At 47.3% G+C, this 18448-nt stretch overlaps 1 protein-coding gene across 1 annotated transcript in view; it reads left to right on the top strand.

Moving 5' to 3' along the window:
* Window positions 1-18448, top strand: part of noc2l (NOC2-like nucleolar associated transcriptional repressor) — a 214593-nt gene that overhangs the window by 122147 nt on the left and 73998 nt on the right. Inside the window, exon 12 of the mRNA XM_072586177.1 lies at window positions 15144-15255. Within this exon, the coding sequence (XP_072442278.1) occupies window positions 15144-15255 (112 nt within the window). The remainder of the gene's footprint in view (window positions 1-15143; window positions 15256-18448) is intronic.

Below are 18448 nucleotides of genomic sequence, written 5' to 3'. Positions count from 1 at the left end.
TCATCTCTGTCTTTGTCCCTTCTCTCTCTCTCTTCCTTGCTCTTTCTCTCCCTCTCTCTGAAAACTTGGAACTTGGAATATCCTCTCACTGTAATTTGAGTTCAGTGTTCCACAACTTGATTCTGGGCTGCTGAGTGATGTCTCTCCCTGTCTGTCTCTGTTGCTGTCTCTGTCTCTTTCTGTCTATCCCTATTTCTGTTTCTCTCCCTTTATGTCTATTTCTCACTCGTTCATGTGTCTCTCTCTGTGTCTCTGCAAACTTGGAACCTGGAATATCCTGCCCCTGTAATTCGAGCTCAGTGTTCCACCACTTGGCTGTAGGCTGCTGAGTGATGTCTCTCCTTGTCTGTCTCTGTTTATTTCTATAACTGTCTTTCTCTCCGTCTTCCTCTATGACTATCTCTCTATCTCTATCTCTTGCTCATTTGCGTTCTCTCTCTATATTGCTAGCCCGCTCACACTCTCTCTCTCTCTCTCTCTCTCTCTCTCATACTCTCACTCTCTCTCATTCTGTAATGAGAGAGCTCTCTGTGCTTTGAGAAGACTGTGGTGACCGTACCTTCCCCTTTGACCCCCTGGTGTCCATGCTTTGCTGTGATTCCCTCGGGCTCCCTCCTTTCCCTTTGGGGAGTCGGAGAGGAATTTTCCGCAACTTTTCCCTGTCCATTCTGTTTGTTTACGTTAACGAGCCAGCCTTCCTTTTTCTGAAGGTCCCCAGCGGCTTTGGAATGCTGAACAGTTTCTGGCCATCCATGCCTGCGACTGGCAAAATGACACTGTGCCTGTGTGTTTGAGAAAACGGTGCTGAAATGTGGCTTGGCTTCTCCCCCACTCTCTCTGTGGCTTCGCAGGCCACCCTTTGAGCTGAGCAGAATCCACATTCCTTCAGTCTGGGGACCAGATTAGAAAGTTGGAAACTGGGATTTCCTGTCTCTGCGATTCCAGCTCACAGATTTCCACCGCTTGGCTTTGAGCTGCTGAGCAATGCTCTTTTCAGGCCGCACCAGTCCATGCACACAGCCCGGCCGCACCGGTACTTGCGCACGGCCCCTTGACATCCCTGAAGCTGCAGCTACAGCGAGAGCTCAGACAGCCACCAGGAAGCTGAGGGGGAACATGGCTGCTGCCTAGTGTGGGGGTGAGAATCCTCAAATCGTCACACCCATGGGGACCAAATCAGCAGTTATCCAACAACCACAGAGAACAGTCAGGGCCTTAACGTTGGGCAGCTTCCTGAAAGAGGTCAAAGGGTATGGGGGGGGGGGGGGGGGTTGGAAGCAGGGCGCTCAGGTTATTGAGCTGGATGATCAGCCATGATCGTATTGAATCATGGAATAAGCTCAAAGGGCTGAACAGCCGCCTCCTCCTGTTTTTTGTGTTTCTGTGGTAACGGTTAGAGAAAGGTGCTCAATTTTCATTTGCCATGTCACACTTTCTTCCTCAGTCTTTTGCTAGATGCTTGCACATGTCAGCCACATGGTCCTCAATGTATCCAATCCGTGTTTATCCCCTTATTAGATACATCATCGGTGTTGTGTCATAGTTATAGAGCCATACAGCATGGAAACAGACCCTTCGGTCCAACTGACCACAATCCCAAACTAACCTAGTCCCACCTGCCTGCTCCTGGCCCATGTCCCTCCAAACCTTTCCTATTCATGAACTTATCCAAATTGTAACTGTGCCTGCATCCACCACTTCCTCTGGATGTTCATTCCACACGCTAACCACTCTGTGTTTAAAAAAAAATTGCCTCTTGTCTTTTTTTTAAATCTCTCTCCTCTCACCTTTAAAACGTGTCCCCAAGTCTTGAAAGCCCCCATCCCAGGGAAAAGACAACTACCCATGAACACTCTCTATTCCTCTCATCATTTGTCTGTCAGGTCACTTCTCCAACCTTCTACGCTCCAGGGAAAAAAGTCCCAGCCTATCCAGTCTCACTGTGGTTTTGTTGACCCGATTGATGTTGACTAATTAAGTTGCATTGTTGCAGGTTAACCCTCCATCACAACAGGTGCACCTTGAGCTGCAGGGTGACCAACCACAGTACTTCATTATAAAGGGAAGGTGGCAGCATAGTGGTAATGTCACTGGACTCGTAATCCAGAACAGCAGGTTAATGTTCCAAGGAGATGGGCTTGAATCTCACCAGAGCAAATGTAACATTTGAATTCAGTAAACTTCAGGAATACAAAAATGGCCTGAAACAATTGTAAAAGCCCATCTGGTTCGTCAATGTCCTTCAGGGAAAGAAACTGCCATCCTTACCAGATCTGGCCTACATGTGACTCCAGACCCACAGCAATGTAGCTGATTCTTAACTGCCCTCTGGGCAATTAGGGATGGGCAATAAATGTTGGCCCAGCCAACATTTGCACGACCAGTATAAACTTTAAGCCCTCCAAAATTATTTTTTCTAATTTTGGCAGACTTAGCATTACAGGCTCCCACCGTTGGGAGGCATGATGGCTCAGTGGTTAGCATTGCTGTTTCACAGCACCAGGGACCCAGGTTCGATCCCAGCCTCTCAACAGTCTGGGTGGAGTTTGCACATTCTCCCCATGTCTATGTGGGTTTCCTCTGGGTGCTCTGGTTTCCTCCCACAGTCCAAAGAGGTGCAGGTCAGGGTGGATTGGCCAGGGGAAATTGTACGTAGTGTTCAGGGGTGTGCAGGCTAGGTGGATTAGCCATGGGGAATGCAGGGTTACAGGGATGGGGGCGGGTCTGGGTGGGGACTTCAGAGGGTCAGTGTGGACTCAACAGGCTGAATGGCCTGCTTCCACACTGTCAGGGTTCTGTGGAACACCGTAACCAGATTGATAACTGATCTGGTTGGTGAATGTTCTTCAGGGAAGGAACTGAGCCACCCTTCCATGTGACTCCAGATGTGTGGTGAATTTTTAATTACTGTGAAAACGCAGTTCAAGAGCAAACAAATGCTGGCTTTGTGAGGTTAGCACCATTCTCCAGCCTTTTGCACATTATTTCTACTTAAATAATCATCGAATTCCTGCTTGAATTCTTCAAATGAGCCTCCCTCCACTACACTTTCAGACATTACATTCCAACCCCAAACCACAGGTTGTGGTTGGATTGCATTTCATTCCCACATGGAAGGTTTGAGTTATAAGGAGAAGTTGGAATTGCTGAAACACGTTTTCCCTGGAGCGTATGAGGTTGAGAGGTGACCTTGTTGAGGTACATAGAATCATGAGGGGTATAGAGAAGGTGAATGACAGGTATCTTTTCCCTTGGGTAGGAGATTTCATGACTAAGGGGCATATTTCTAAGATGAGAAGAGACAGATATAAAAAAAGATGCGGGGATGGGGTATTTCTTTTTACACAGAGTGGTTCATGTGTGGAATGAACTTCCTGAGGAAGTGGTGGATGTGGATATATAAATGACATTTGGATGAATACATGAATAGGAAAGATTTGGAAGGATATGGGCCAAGCGCAGGCAGGTGGGACTAGTTTAGTTTGGGATTATGGTCGGCATGGACTGGTTGGACCGAAGAGTCTGTTTCTGTTTCTGTTTAGACTCTATCTGTGCCCTGTTGTTCTTGGTAGCACAGTGGTTAGCACTGCTGCCTCACAGCACCAGGGACCCAGGTTTGATTCCAGCCTCAGATGACTGTCTGTGTGGGGTTTGCGCGTTCTCCCCGTGTCTGATTAGGTTCCCTACAGGCCCTTCGACCTAACCAGTCCAAACCGACCCTCCAAAGAGTAACCCACCCAGACCCATTTCCCTCTGACTAATGCACCTAACACTACGGGCAATTTAGCATGACCAATTCACCGGACCTGCACATCTTTGGACTGTGGGAGGAAACCGGAGCACCCGGAGGAAACCCACGCAAACACAGGGAGAATGTGCAAGCTCCACACAGACAGTCGCCCGAGGCTGGAATCGAACCCGGGATCCTGGTGCTGTGAGGCAGCAGTGCTAACCACTGAGTCACCGTGTTGCTTGGGTTTCCTCTGGGTGCTCCAGTTTCCTCCCACAATCCAAGGATGTGCAGATTAGGGTGAATTGGCCATGCTAAATTGCCCATAGTGTTCAGGGATGTGTAGGTTAGGTGCATTAGACAGGGGAAATGTAGGGGAATAGGTCTGGATGGGATACTCTTCGGAAGGTTGGTATGGACTTGATGGGCCTGATTCCATAATGTGGGGATTCTATGCTACTTTTACCAGTGGGGGCAGTTTCTTCCTATCTGCCCTATACAGCAACCACATTATTTTGAACACCTCGATTGGATCTCCTGTCAGTTGCCTCCTCCTCCAGGAGGAGCAGTTCCAATGTCTTCAACTTAACCTCCTCAGTGAGACTTCTCATTCCTGGAGCCATTCACTCTGATTGATTCTCTGTAACAGCACGGTCCCAGCTGCAGTGGAACCCATTCCTGAACAACTAATTCACACTCAGTGGAAGAGGCAGAGTACTGCCACGTTTTAGAGGCAGTCGAAGATTATTCTTCTGTGTAGAATGTCCCAGATTTCTGAATAAATAATTAAAAGGGCTATCGCAGCCAAGGTTGTACGTTGTCTATTTTAATCCACTGCACAGCGCAATCCTCAGTGGAGTAGTCAAGCCAGTTAAATCAGTTGTGTGTTTATTTCAATTCAGCTGCACCAAGGATAAATCAGGGACGCACTTTGTTGTAGTCCAGTTATCATTTTCCTCCTTGAGCAGTTTAGTAATAATTGCAAATTTTAAGCTGTAGTTGTTTTTATACTTGTAGCTGCTTCTGATTTAATGTTGGGCTCACTATCTGTGAAGAGTGATTTTATTCCCTGGGAGCGTGGTGTGTCTAAATGCTATCTTAGTCCCATGCGGACAATAGTGTGTGATGAATCGGTCTCTCTGGTACGTTGCTTATTTAAAGTGGACGATGGCGTGGTTCTGGTGGTCACTGTCTTCATCAGAAGAATGAGGCAAAGGGACTGGAGTCACAAATACACTGCTGTCTCTTGTTGCTCCCTACTGGTAAAAAAGACTGGAACGGCAGGGCACGGTTAGACAATAGGTACAGGAGTAGGCCATTCTGCCCTTCGAGCCAGCAGGGAAACAGGCCCTTCGGTCCACCCAGTCCGTGCCAATCATAATCCCAAACTAAACTAGTCCCCCCCACACCCTTCAGTCCAACTTGTTCATGCTGACCTGACATCCCAATGTGACCTAGTCTCATTTGCTAGCACTTGGCCCTATGCCCCTCTAAACTCTTCCAATTCATATATGCATCCAGAAGCCTTTTAAATACTATAATTGTACCAGCCTCCACCACTTCCTCTGGCAGCTCATTCCATACACGTGCCATCCTCTGCGTGAAAAAAGTTGCCCCTCAGATACTTTTTAAATCTTTCCCCTCTCACCCTAAACCTACGGCCTCTAGTTTGGACTCCCCCACCCCAGGGAAAAGACCTTGTCTGTTTACCCTATCCATGCCCCTCATGATTTTATCAACCTAGTTAAGGTCACTCCTCAACATCTGACACTCCAGCGAAAACAGCCCCAGCCTCTCCTGATGACATCATTGCATGCTTTCTGAATATTTATATCGCATCCACTCCTGTCTTGTCCGTCCTGCTAAGTGGTGTTCTCCTGAGGTCTCTCTTGGCCTTCCATGTGTCTTACAAGTCCTTTCTTTAGTGTAGTGAGCAAATTTCATATCGCACTCTCAATGTCCAAGTCCGTGAGGACCCTTTACTGACCCCTGGGATGCACGATGTGCAAGCAGTTCTCCAGCTCAAGCGTTAAGCATCACCCTTTGGTTCCAGTCAGTCCGACAGCTCTGTTGCCAACCAGCTATGTCATCTCTTGGAGCATTTGTCTAGAACAAGCCTTCCGAGAGACCTTGTACTGAATGCCCCTAAAATCCCCCGGCTTTATATCCATGGTCAGTACAACCAGCTAGTTCCTTCATGTACATCCATCGCAGCATGCCCTCAGCAAGCACACGTTGGCTTCTCTTTGTTGTCCCATGTGGAGGTAGCTGGATGCTAATTTGGTATGAATTTGGGGAAGGGTAAATTCCTGTATGTTTTGTTGTTTCAGCAGCTTGTTGCCATGACGACAGTGAGCAGGTGGGGAGGGGAGGGGAGGGGGGGGGGGGGGAGCCATTGGAAATTCACTCCCATGGATTCTTAAAATGCCCTCGGGTGAAACAAATTGGTCTTTGATCATGGTCCTTATAACCAAGCACGTTATGTTAACTACACTCAAACCCAAAGGAGCACCCTTCTCGAAGGCAGATCTTAAATATTGCAATCTTTTCTGTTTCTTTCTCTATAATTCAGTCTTTGCCCAGATTTCTACCCAGGTACACCAAGCCAAATCCCTTCCTGCTTTTTAATTTTTAGCCTTTGTCCAATCCTGCACTTTCTCCTTTGACTCTCTATTACCTTGTTCTATTCTTAAATCGAATTGAATCCTATCGGAGCTGATATTTCCAAATTGTGTTCCTACTGTTACACCATGTGTGTGTCCAACTTCCATTTCCCAGAGCAAATGCATACAATGCTCTTTTCTCTGTCAGTGTAGAAAAAAATATCGGTCCAGGAATGAAACAGTCTTGGTGCATTTTACAAAAGTTCCCTACCTTGCCTGCAATTGAAATCACATTGTGATTGCTATGTTCTCAACATCTTGTCAACCATCTGCAAATTTTCCCAATCGAGAAGCTATCGTCTGGCAGTTCTAGTCCGCTTAAGAATTGCCGCATTTCCCTTCCTGCTCTTAACTGAATGTGGATTAATCTTAACCGTGTAGAGCACTTTCATGTTCTGTGCTGTGATAGGTTCCTTTCCCAATACTGCCATCCTTTCTCCCTTTGACCTGTCTTTCCTGCAGGTTGCATAGCTAGAAATATTGAACTTGTTGACCTTCAATTACAATTTTGTTCCTCTCCATTTATCCACATTCCTAAGGCTTCCAGCTCTCGTTTGGGTGTTTTCTAGATTCACATGCTTTGTTTCAATCATTCCTTTTTTTTTGTTGGTTTTGTATCTTTTTTGAATCCTCTTCCTTCGCTCTAGCGTTTCTGTCTTGTCTGTTTTCTTTGGACTGTTCCTGTGTTCCCACGCCCAGTTCAGCTGTTGCTCTGCCATTTATAATTTACACTCTGTAAGGAAAATGGCTTCAGCTCAGTTCATCCAACCTGTCCTGATCAATAATATCCTTGAACAGTTCCAGCATAGCAAGCATTCTGCCTCTTCCTCTTACACCACTTCCTCAACTACAAATTTATCTTAATTATCTTTCTCTTTGGAAATGGTTGAAAGCATGGGACTGCAAGTCATCCTGAGACTATTACCCTTCAACTAATGTTGACACTGTGACCTCTGTTTGAAATGTGCATTTTAGGTGCCATGGACATTTTGTTCTATTTGGAGAGTGAGTCTTGGATACGCACGACATGTTCCTGTGAAACATCTGCAGTCAGCCAAAGGCCTTGCTGCTATGTGCTCCGTATGTACCAATGCCTCACCAGCTACCAGGAGTGTCCCAATGAGCATTGGGCAGACAGCTTGTTGGACAGGCGCGTGTTGGATTTTGAGGCTTGAGATTGTGGCCTTGCAGCTGAGCTGCGATTGCATTAAAAATACACCTCCTTGGTCATGTGCTCCGAAAGAAAATATCTCGAAACTTCCTGTGCTGATAGTTAACAAGGCCGATCATTCAGTGAGTTCGTTACTGATCAGTGTCCTAATCCCATCCACTCTGGCTCCATATCCCTTAAAATCGACATGTCAAGCAGCAGTGTATTTGAAATTATTGAGTTACGATCTGCTTTTTATTTTGGAATGGAGTTCCACTCTTTTCTTCACCTGATGGATGGGCAATGTTTCCTGCATGACTTCAGTCTGATTTTAGAGTTATGTCACCTTATATTTCTCTTCTCTATCTTTTCATGAAGTCATCCAGCACAGAAACAGACCCATCGGTCCAACCAGTCCATACCGACCATAATCCCAAGCTAGACTAGTTCCACCTGCCTGCGCTTGACCCATATCCCTCCAAACCTTTCCTCTTCACGAACGAATAAAAAATGTTTTAAATTTTGTCACTGTACCTGCATCCACCACATTCTCTGGCAGTTCATTCCACGCACGAACCAATCTCTGTGTAAAAAAAAGTTACCCCTTGCCCTTCTAAATCTTCCTCCTCTCACCTTAAAAAAACCCTGTCCGCTCATCTTGAACTCTCCCCACCTGAGGGAAAAGGCTCTTGTCATTCACCTTATGTATACCCATCATGATTTTCTAAACCTCCAAAAGGTCATACCCCAATCTCCTATGCTGGAAAAGGTCCTGGTGTTTCAACTCCATCCAAAATCCAAAACAAAAAATGTTCAATCACAACACTCCAGGGAATACCCATCTTGTGTACAGAATCTCTCCCCATTATCTAAATCTGTGGTCCCATCCTGTTACATACATTTTAGCAAGTCCATCTCCAGTCTAGATGTTTCTGCTTTGTGTGAACTGAATGCTCTCAGCTATTTCCTGAAGGAGTAATGATTTGGAGGAGCCAGTGTTGGACTGGGGTAGACAGAGTTAAAAATCACACAACACCAGGTTATAATCCAACAGGTTTAATTGGAAGCACTAGCTTTCGGAGTGCTGTTGCTTTGTCAAGTACCCAGTGAGGCAGGGTCATAGGGCACAGAATTTATAGCAAAAGATCAAAGTGTCACACTTTGCGATGCAGTGAACCAACCTAGATTGCTGTTAAGTCTTTAATCGAAACCCGCATTCCCTTTCAAAGTGATGAAAGACTTAACAGCAATCTAGGTTTGTTCACTGCATCACATCAGTTGGATGACACTTTGAGCTTTTACTATAAATTTTGTGTCCTGTGATCCTACCCCACTAGCTACCTGTCGAAGGAGCAGTGCCCTGAAAGCTTGTACTTCCACATAAACCTGTTGGACTGTAGCCTGGTGTTGTGTGATTTTTTTTAACTGAAGGAGCACGTCGTTTCTTCCAGCGAGATGAACAGTCTGGCTACAAGACTGAGGGCTACAAATGGGTCATCTTTATTTTCCATGAGAAAAGAAATGCCGAGATTGTGATGCACGTTGACACTCGTCTTAATTACAAGCAGTGCGGCTAAACGGAATTGATGATTAATATTACGAGGTCGGTCATGGGGGAGTGTAGCCAAGATTAACCCATAGCTTGCTGGTCAATGGAGGGAAATTTCTGTCTCCTTCAGCTGAGCAATTCTGTGCACTTTATGCTCATGCAGTATGACTGTAAACATGTGAATTTTCCAGTAGCAACTTCATCAAACAGACAGAACAGTTTACTGCTGTGATAGTAACCTGATCTCTAAGTGTGTATCTCTGCTTTATGTTTAACCTAGTTGACTTTCTTCTTCTTAGTGTCTCCTTTCAATGTAAAGGTGAGCACTACTCCAAAAATATATGCGTGGTTGCAGCTGCCACCTTAATCAATGGTTGTTGTTAAATTCGCTTACACTGTGCATTGATATAGCGAACTGTCTCAAGGCACTTCACAGAAGCAATATTAAATGAGGTTTGACCCTGAGGGCTTGAGGCTGACTTGCTCAAAACCTGTTAACAGAGTTAGAACCTGACCTGGAGTCAATGAAGTATTAGAACAGGCAACTGGATATTTGGTCAAAGGGGAACCATGCGGAGTGAGAATGGAAATGCTTGGGGGGAGGGGGTGGGCATTCCAAACCTTGGATAAATAACAAGGATGGAAGCCGTATGCTCTAGGAGGGCTGAACAGTAGAGTTTAATCCTGTTAACTGTGAGGTGATGCATTTAGGGCAGACGAGCAAGGCAAGGAGAGAACTCAATACACTGTTGGACTCGCCATAGATCCTTGAGGGCAGCAGGGCAAGATATTTAAAATAGCCAATGGAAAACTTGCCTTTGTTAGTCAAGGCATTGAGTATATGAGTGTTAGAGCTGTGTAAGATGTTGCTTAGGTCACAGTTGGAGCACTATGTGCAGTTCTGATCAAGGTGGGCGGGGGGGGTGGATGTTGATGGCCGGCTGGTAATGTTGCTGTACTATTAATCTAGACACCCAGGTAGTGTTCTGGGGACCTGGGTTTGAATCCCACTTTGGCAAATGGTGGAATTTGAATTTGATATAAGGATTTGGAGTTAAGAGTCTAATGATGACCATGAAACCACTGCCAATTGTCGGGGAAAACCCATCTGGGTCACTAATGTCCCTTTGAAGGAAACTGCAATCCTTATCTGGTCTGGCCTAATCTGGGTCTCTAGATTAACAGTACAGTGACAATTCCACCCGGCCATCACCCCCCCCCCCCCCCCCCCCCCTCCCCACCGTGATCAAGACTGCTCATAGTACTCCCCAACTGTGTCCTAACCAACAGCTCTATCATGATCTCCCTGCTCATATATTCCCAACCCACAGCAATGTGGGTGACTCTTAACAGTCCTCTGGGCAATTAGGGATGGGCAATAAATGCTGTTCTAGCCAGTGATGCCCTCAATGTTGATGAATGAACAAATAATTTGAATGAAAGGATGTGATTGCATTAGAGAGGATGCAGAGGAGGTTCACCATGATGTTGCCTGGACTGGAGAGATTCCGTGCTGAAGGAAGACAAAGCAGACTGGATTGTTTTCCTTGGAGCAGAGACATCTGAGGGAGAACCTGATTGTGACATATACAATTCTGAGGGGCATCGATGGGGTGGATAAGAAGGAGCTTTTCCCCTTCATTAAGGGACCAAAAAGCAGGGGCATATTTAAGGTAAAGGGCAGGAGATTAGAAGAAACTGAATTGAACGGAATTTATTGTCACATGTACTGAGGCATAGTGAAAAGCTTTGTCTTGCGAGCAATACAGACAGATCTCATATTTACTTATCTATGCTATTTAACTAGTAGGTAAACAGCGGCAAAAACACAGGTACAGGTGAATGTTAAAAGTTTGTGAGCCCATTCAGTATTCTAACAACAGTAGGGTGGAAACTGTTTCAAAACCGGCTGGTGTGTGTGTTCAGGCTTTTGTACCTTCCCCCCACTGGTAGAGGTTGTAGAAAAACATTGCCAGGGTGGGATGGATCTTTGAGAATGCTGGTGGCCTTTCCTTGACAGTGGGCCTGGTAGATGGATTCTATAGATGGGAGGTTGACCTTTGTGATTGTCTGGGCTGAGTTCACCACTCTCTGTAACCGTCTCCGATCTTGAATAGTACAGTTGCCATTTAGTGATACAGAGCTGAAAAATGTGTTGCTGGAAAAGCGCAGCAGGTCAGGCAGCATCCAAGGAGCAGGAGAATCAACATTTCAGGCATAAGCCCATCTTCAGGAATGAGGACGGTGTGCCAAGCAGGCTAAGATAAAAGGTAGGGAGGAGGGACTTGGGGGAGGGGCGTTGGGAATGCGATAGGTGGAAAGAGGTTAAGGTGAAGGTGATAGGTCGGAGAAGGGGTGGGGGGGGGGGATACATCCAGACAGAATGCTCTCAATGGCGCACCTATAAAAGTTGGCAAGGGTTTTCACCGTCATGCCCAAATTTTCTCAGCTGCCTGAGGAAGAAGAGATATTGTTGGGCCTTTGTAACCAGTGCATCCACAAAAGGTTGTTATGGATGACCACTCCCAGGAGCTTGACACTCTCCACTCTTTCCACCTCTGTCCTGTTAATGTATAGGGGGGTATGAGTTACATCCTGCCGAAAGTCAATAATGAGTTCCTTGGTTTTGTCGGCATTGAGAGCTCAGTTTTTCTCAGGTCTTCCACCTCCCGTCTGTAGTCTATTTTGCCGCTATCTGAAGTTCGACTGACCATGGTGGTGTCATCAGTGAACTTGTAGATGGCGTTAGTCTGGTATTTGGCGATGCAATCATGGGTATACCATGAGTACCGTAGGGGGCTGAGTGTGCACCCTTGGGGGGCTTCAGTATTGAGTGCTAGTGAGGCTGAAATATTGCACCCAATCTTCACTGATTGTGGCCTGTAGGTCAGGAAGCTAAGGATCCAGTTGCAGAGAGAGGGACTTAGTCTGAGATTACTAAGTTTAGTAATCAGTCTTGAGGGGATAATAATGTTGAAAGCTGAACTGTAGTCAATGAGTAGGATTCTTACATAGCTGTTCTTGGTGTCAAGATGTTCAAGGGAGGAGTGAAGGGCAAGTGAAACGGCATCTAACAAGGATCTGTTGGTCCAATAGGCAAATTGGAGTGGGTCAGGAGTAGTGGGGAGGCTGGAGTTGATTACTGCCATGACCAGCCTTTCAAAGCACTTCATGACCACCGAAGTTAGGGCCACTGGGCGGTAGTCATTGAGACATGCTGCATGAGCCTTCTTAGGCACAGGGATGATGTTGGCCCTCTTGAAACAGGAGGGACAGTGGCCTGCTGCAGGGAGAGGTTGAAGATGTCCGAGAAGACATCTGCAGTTGATCTGCGCATGCTCTGAGTGCGTCTGGTCCCATCACTTTCCTTGGATTCACACGAAGGAAAACTGATCTGACCTCTGATGCAGTGACTGTTGGGATAGGACAGGATAGGATACTTTATGCTCTTTGAGGCTGTCTGACCTACTAAGCATTTCCAACGCTTTCTTATTCTGGGTTTCCAGCATCCAAGGAGTTGTAAGTTTGGTCAAAGTGAACTCTGGCTGTAAAGTGCTTTACAAGTACAAGTACTTGCTTTCCGAATCATTCAGTAAGATTGCGTGTAAACAAAATGCACTCTAAATGAATGAAAAAATGTACAGGATTTGCTTTGAGGATGTTAGGGGAGGCAAACACTCTTTGGCTTACTGTGATATTGGTGTCATATAAATGCAAGTCATTGTTTCTGTTGTGTGATAGTGATCCTCGTGTTTTGGTGGGAAGAAGTCAGGTTGCAACAGGAGAATAGTTTCCAAGATAAGTCTTCTACCACCAGACCACAATGTTTACACATTCTCTCTTTCTGTCATAAAGTCACATGGCACAGAAACCTTTTGGTCTAACCAGTCCATGCCGAACATAATCCCAAACTAAACTACTCCCACCTGCCTGCTCCTGGTCCCTATCCCTCCAAACCTTTCCTATTCATGTACTTATCCAAATGTCTTTTAAACGGTGTAACTGTACCTGCATCCACACTTCCTCTGGAAGTTCATTCCACACACTAACCACCCTCTGTGCAAAACAAAAATGTTGCCCCTCATGTCCTTTTTGGAGCATTCTCCTCTCATCTTAAAAAAAAACTCCCTCATATTGGACTGTCCCACCCTCGGGAAAAGACCTTTGCTATTGACCTTATCCATGTCCCATATGATTTAATAAAAGTCAGTAACGTCACCCCTCAACCTTCAGTGAACAGAATCCCAGTTTTCCAGTCTATGTTTATATCTCAAACATCCTTCTATCCCTCCATTCCCAACAACATCCTGGTAAATCCTTTCCCAGCCTTCTCCAGTTTAATAATACCCTTCCTATAACAGGGCGAGCAGAACTGTACACAGTACTCCCGAAGAGACCTCACCAATTTTCTGTACAACATGGTGTCCAACTTCTATACTCAATGAAGGCTAGTGTGCTAAATGCCTTCTTAACCACCCTGTCTATCCGTGATGCAAATTTCAAAGAATTATGTCCCTCAGTCCTTAGGACTCTCTCTTCTACCCAGGGCCCGACCATTAATTGTATAAGACCTATCCTTGTTTGTATTCCTGAAATGCAATACTTTGCACTTATCCCAATTAAACTCCCATCTACCCCTCGGTGATGTCAAGAGGCCGAGAGCAGACCAGTGTCTCTGACAACTGCTCATAAGCCATGACACCAAATATGAGAATAAGGCAAATTAAAGGGTGGCACAGTGGCTCAGTGGTTAGCATTGCTGCCTCACAGCTCAGAGCCACACTTTCCCAGGCATCTCTAGGACACCCACACCCACAAACCCCACCGCTCCGTGGCTGAACGCTTCAACTCCCCCTCCCACTCCATCAAGGACATGCAGGTCTTGGGCCTCCTCCATCACCAAGCTGTTACCACCCGACCCCTGGAGGAGGAACGCATCATGTTCGGCATTGGGACCCTGCAACTACACAGGATAAATGTGGATTTCAACAGCTTCCTCATTTCCCCTCCCCCCACATTATCTCAGTCCCAAGCCTCCAACTCGGCACCGCCCTCCGGACCTGTCCATCACTCCCCCTCTAACCTATCACATTCTCCCTCACCTTCATCCCTCTTTCTCAGCTTCCTTCCCCCTCCCCACCAACCCCACCAACCCCACCCCCCCTCACATTTATCTCTCAGTCCCAGGCCACAAGCCTCTTTCCTGATGAAGGGCTTATGACCAAAACATCAATCCTCCTGCTCCTCGGATGCTGCCTGATCTGCTGTGCTTTTCCAGCACCACACTCTCGACTGCTGCCTTATAGCATCAGGGACCCGACTTCGATTCCAGCCTTGGGCGACTGTATGAAGTTTGCACGTTCTCCCCCTGTCTGCGTGTGCTCCGGTTTCCTCCCACAGTCCAAAGGTGTACAGGTTAAGGTGGAGTGGCCATGCGAAATTGCCCATAGTGTTCCCCTAAGGATGTTTACATTGGGTGGATAATCATGGGGGATGGTAATAAGGCTAAGGTAGCGGGGTGGGTCCAGGTGGGATGCTCTTCAGTGGGGTCAGTATGGACTCAATGGGCCAAATGGCCAGTTTCCACACTGTAGGGATTCTATAAAAAAAGAAAAAGGCAACATTCAGGGCCCAGTTAAATGTGTAATTATCATCTTGTGCCCTCCTGGTCCACCAGGCAGCTGCACTCATTAATCTGAAGCCGAGGAGGACAAGGATCAATGAGCAGATAAATCCAGTGACAGGACTTAATAAAATAAAATGCATTTCAAATGCAAATGTGAAACATTTACACGTTAAATTTTATTGGAATCGGGGTTAAAAATGACCAAGCAGCCTTAAAGGTTTAAGCTGATTTGTTGCATGCCTTCTCTTATGTAATAACCCTGGTAATAAAGACAACGCAGGCATGTGTGTGTGTGTGTGTGTACGTGTGTATGTGTTCGTGTGTGTGTGTGTGTGTATACGTGTATGTGTGTGTGTGTGTGTGTACACGATTAATACTGTTGGGGAACAGGAGTGATTATTTTCTGCCTTGAATTTGTTTTTCAGGTTGGTGCCCACAGCCCGTTTCTTCCCTCTGCGATTACACTGTGTCCGTGCACTGACTCTGCTCTCCGACTGTACCCACACCTTCATTCCAGTCGTGCCTTTCATTCTGGAAGTAAGCCTGTACCTTGATTGATGCTGAAAAGATTAATTTGTGGGGGCTACTGTGTTCCTATCCTGCAAATAGCACCTTTCTTTGTGAATGCTGAAGAACTTTTGTTTGCCCGTTCGCTAAATGAGTGTTTAACTATAAGCAGCACGGTGGCTCAGTGGTTAGCACTGATGCCCCATAGCACCAGGGACTCTGCTTCAATTCCAGCCTCGGGCAACTGACTATGTGGAATTTGCACATTCTCCCCGTGTCTGCATGGGTTTCCTCCGAGTGCTCCGGTTTCCTCCCACAGTCCAAAGATGTGCAGGTTAGGCAGATTGGTCATGGGAAATTGCCTGGATTAGTGGTGCTGGAAGAGCACAGCAGTTCAGGCAGCATCCAACAAGCAGCGAAATCGACGTTTCCGGCAAAAAGCCCTTCATCAGGAATAAAGGCAGTGAGCCTGAAGCGTGGAGAGATAAGCTAGAGGAGGGTGGGGTGGGGAGAGAGTAGCATAGAGTACAATGGGTGAGTGGGGGAGGAGATGAAGGTGATAGGTCAAGGAGGAGAGGGTGGAGTGGATAGGTGGAAAAGGAGATAGGCAGGTAGGACAAGTCCGGACAAGTCATGGGGACAGTGTTGAACTGGAAGTTTGAAACCAGGATGAGGTGGGGGAAGGGGAAATGAGGAAGCTTTTGAAGTCCACATTGATGCCCTGGGGTTGAAGTGTTCCGAGGCAGAAGATGAGGCGTTCTTCCTCCAGGCGTCTGGTGGTGAGGGAGCGGTGGTGAAGGAGGCCCAGGACCTCCATGTCCTCGGCAGAGTGGGAGGGGGAGTTGAAATGTTGGGCCACGGGCGGTGTTGTTGATTGGTGCGGGTGTCCCGGAGATGTTCCCTAAAGCGCTCTGCTAGGAGGCGCCCAGTCTCCCCAATGTAGAGGAGACCACATCGGGAGCAACGGATACAATAAATGATATTAGTGGATGTGCAGGTAAAACTTTGATGGATGTGGAAGGCTCCTTTAGGTCCTTGGATAGAGGTGAGGGAGGAGGTGTGGGCGCAGGTTTTACAGTTCCTGCGGTGGCAGGGGAAAGTGCCAGAATGGGAGGGTGGGTCGTAGGGGGGTGTGGACCTGACCAGGTAGTCACGGAGGGAACGGTCTTTGCGGAAGGCGGAAAGGGGTGGGGAGGGAAATATATCCCTGGTGGTGGGGTCTCTTTTGGAGGTGGTGGAAATGTCGGCGGATGATTTGGTTTATGCGAAGGTTTGTAGGGTGGAAGGTGAGCACCAGGGGCGTTCTGTCCTTGTTACGGTTGGAGGGGTGGGGTCTGAGGGCAGAGGTGCGGGATGTGGATGCGTTGGAGGGCATCTTTAACCACGTGGGAAGGGAAATTGTGGTCTCTAAAGAAGGAGGCCATCTAGTGTGTTCTATGGTGGAACTGGTCCTCCTGGGAGCAGATACGGCGGAGGCGGAGAAATCGCCATATCTGCCCCCCTTCCATCAAAGTTTTACCTGCACATCCACTAATATCATTTATTGTATCCCGTTGCTCCCGATGTGGTCTCCTCTACGTTGGGGAGACTGGGCGCCTCCTAGCAGAGCGCTTTAGGGAACATCTCCGAGACACCCGCACCAATCAACCAAACCACCCCGTGGCCCAACATTTCACCTCCCCCTCCCACTCTGCCGAGGACATGGAGGTCCTGGGCCTCCTTCACCGCCGCTCCCTCACCACCAGACGCCTGGAGGAAGAATGCCTCATCTTCCGCCTCGGAACACTTCAACCCCAGGGCATCAATGTGGACTTCAACAGTTTCCTCATTTCCCCTTCCCCCACCTCACCCTAGTTTCAAACTTCCAGCTCAGCACTGTCCCCTTGACTTTTCCGGACTTGTCCGACCTGCCTAGCTCCTTTTCCACCTATCCACTCCACCCTCCCCTCCCTGACCTTCATTCCCTCCCCCACTCACCCATTGTACTCTATGCTACTCTCTCCCCACCCCACCCTCCTCTAGTTTATCTCTCCATGCTTCAGGCTCACTGCCTTTATTCCTGATGAAGGGCTTTTGCCCGAAACGTCGATTTTGCTGCTCGTTGGATGCTGCCTGAACTGCTGTGCTCTTCCAGCACCACTAATCCAGAATCTGGTTTCCAGCATCTGCAGCTATTGTTTTTACCGTGGGAAATTGCCCCATAGTGTCCAAAGGTGTGTAGGTTATGTGCATTAGTTGGGGGAAATGTAGAATAATAGCATAGGGGAATGGGTCTGGGTGGATTACTCTTCATAGGGTCAGTGTGGACTTGATGGCCTGTTTCCCCCTGGGAGGCATTTTATGAAAAAACTCTTTCAAAGCTGTGCTTCGAGTCATAGAGATGTTACAGTATCACACAGGTCCTTCAGCCCATCACATGTCAGTCAAAAACAAACACCCAACTATTCTAATCCCATTCTCCAGCATTTGGCTTCACAAGTGCCTATCGAAATGCTATGAGAGTTTCAGCTCTGCCGCACTTAAAGACAGGGAGTTCCAGATTCACACTACCCCATCTGAGTATTCCATCACTCTCCTGACGTGTGCCTTGTCAATGGTGGACAGGCTTTGAGGAGTTGGGAGGTGAGTTACTCGCTTGCAGTATTCCCAGCCTCTGAGTGCGTAGTCAGTGGAGAGTTCGCTCCCCCCCCCGATACCCATTGATTCCAGTTTAACCAGGGCTCCTTGTTGCCACACACTCGGTTAAATGTGACTTGTGATCTTGAGAGCTGTCACTCTCATGGTTTAGCCTCAGTACCTTGCAGACCTCCTTCTAAATGATAACTGTGCAGGCAGTGGTACTACATGAGTCCTGGTGATTCTTGTGCTCTCTGAGGTTCATTTGCACCTCTCACTCAGAAACTGGCAGTAAACAAAAGAAGTTTGTGGGCGGCATGGTGGCACAGTGGTTAGCACTGCTGCCTCATAGCGCCAGAGACCCGGGTTCAATTCCCCGCCTCAGGCGACTCTCTGTGTGGAGTTTGCACATTCTCCCCGTGTCTGCGTGGGTTTCCTCCGGGTGCTCCGGTTTCCTCCCACAATCCAAAAATGTGCAGGTTAGGTGAATTGACCATGCTAAATTGCCTGTAGTGTTAGGTAAAGGGGTAAATGTAAGGGAATGGGTCTGGGTGGGTTGCGGGTCAGTGTGGACTTGTTGGGCCGAAGGGCCTGTTTCCACACTATA

This window comes from Chiloscyllium punctatum, chromosome 16, assembly GCF_047496795.1.
Source record: "Chiloscyllium punctatum isolate Juve2018m chromosome 16, sChiPun1.3, whole genome shotgun sequence".
NCBI lineage: Eukaryota > Metazoa > Chordata > Chondrichthyes > Orectolobiformes > Hemiscylliidae > Chiloscyllium > Chiloscyllium punctatum.
This window is presented reverse-complemented; position numbering and strand designations above follow the sequence as displayed.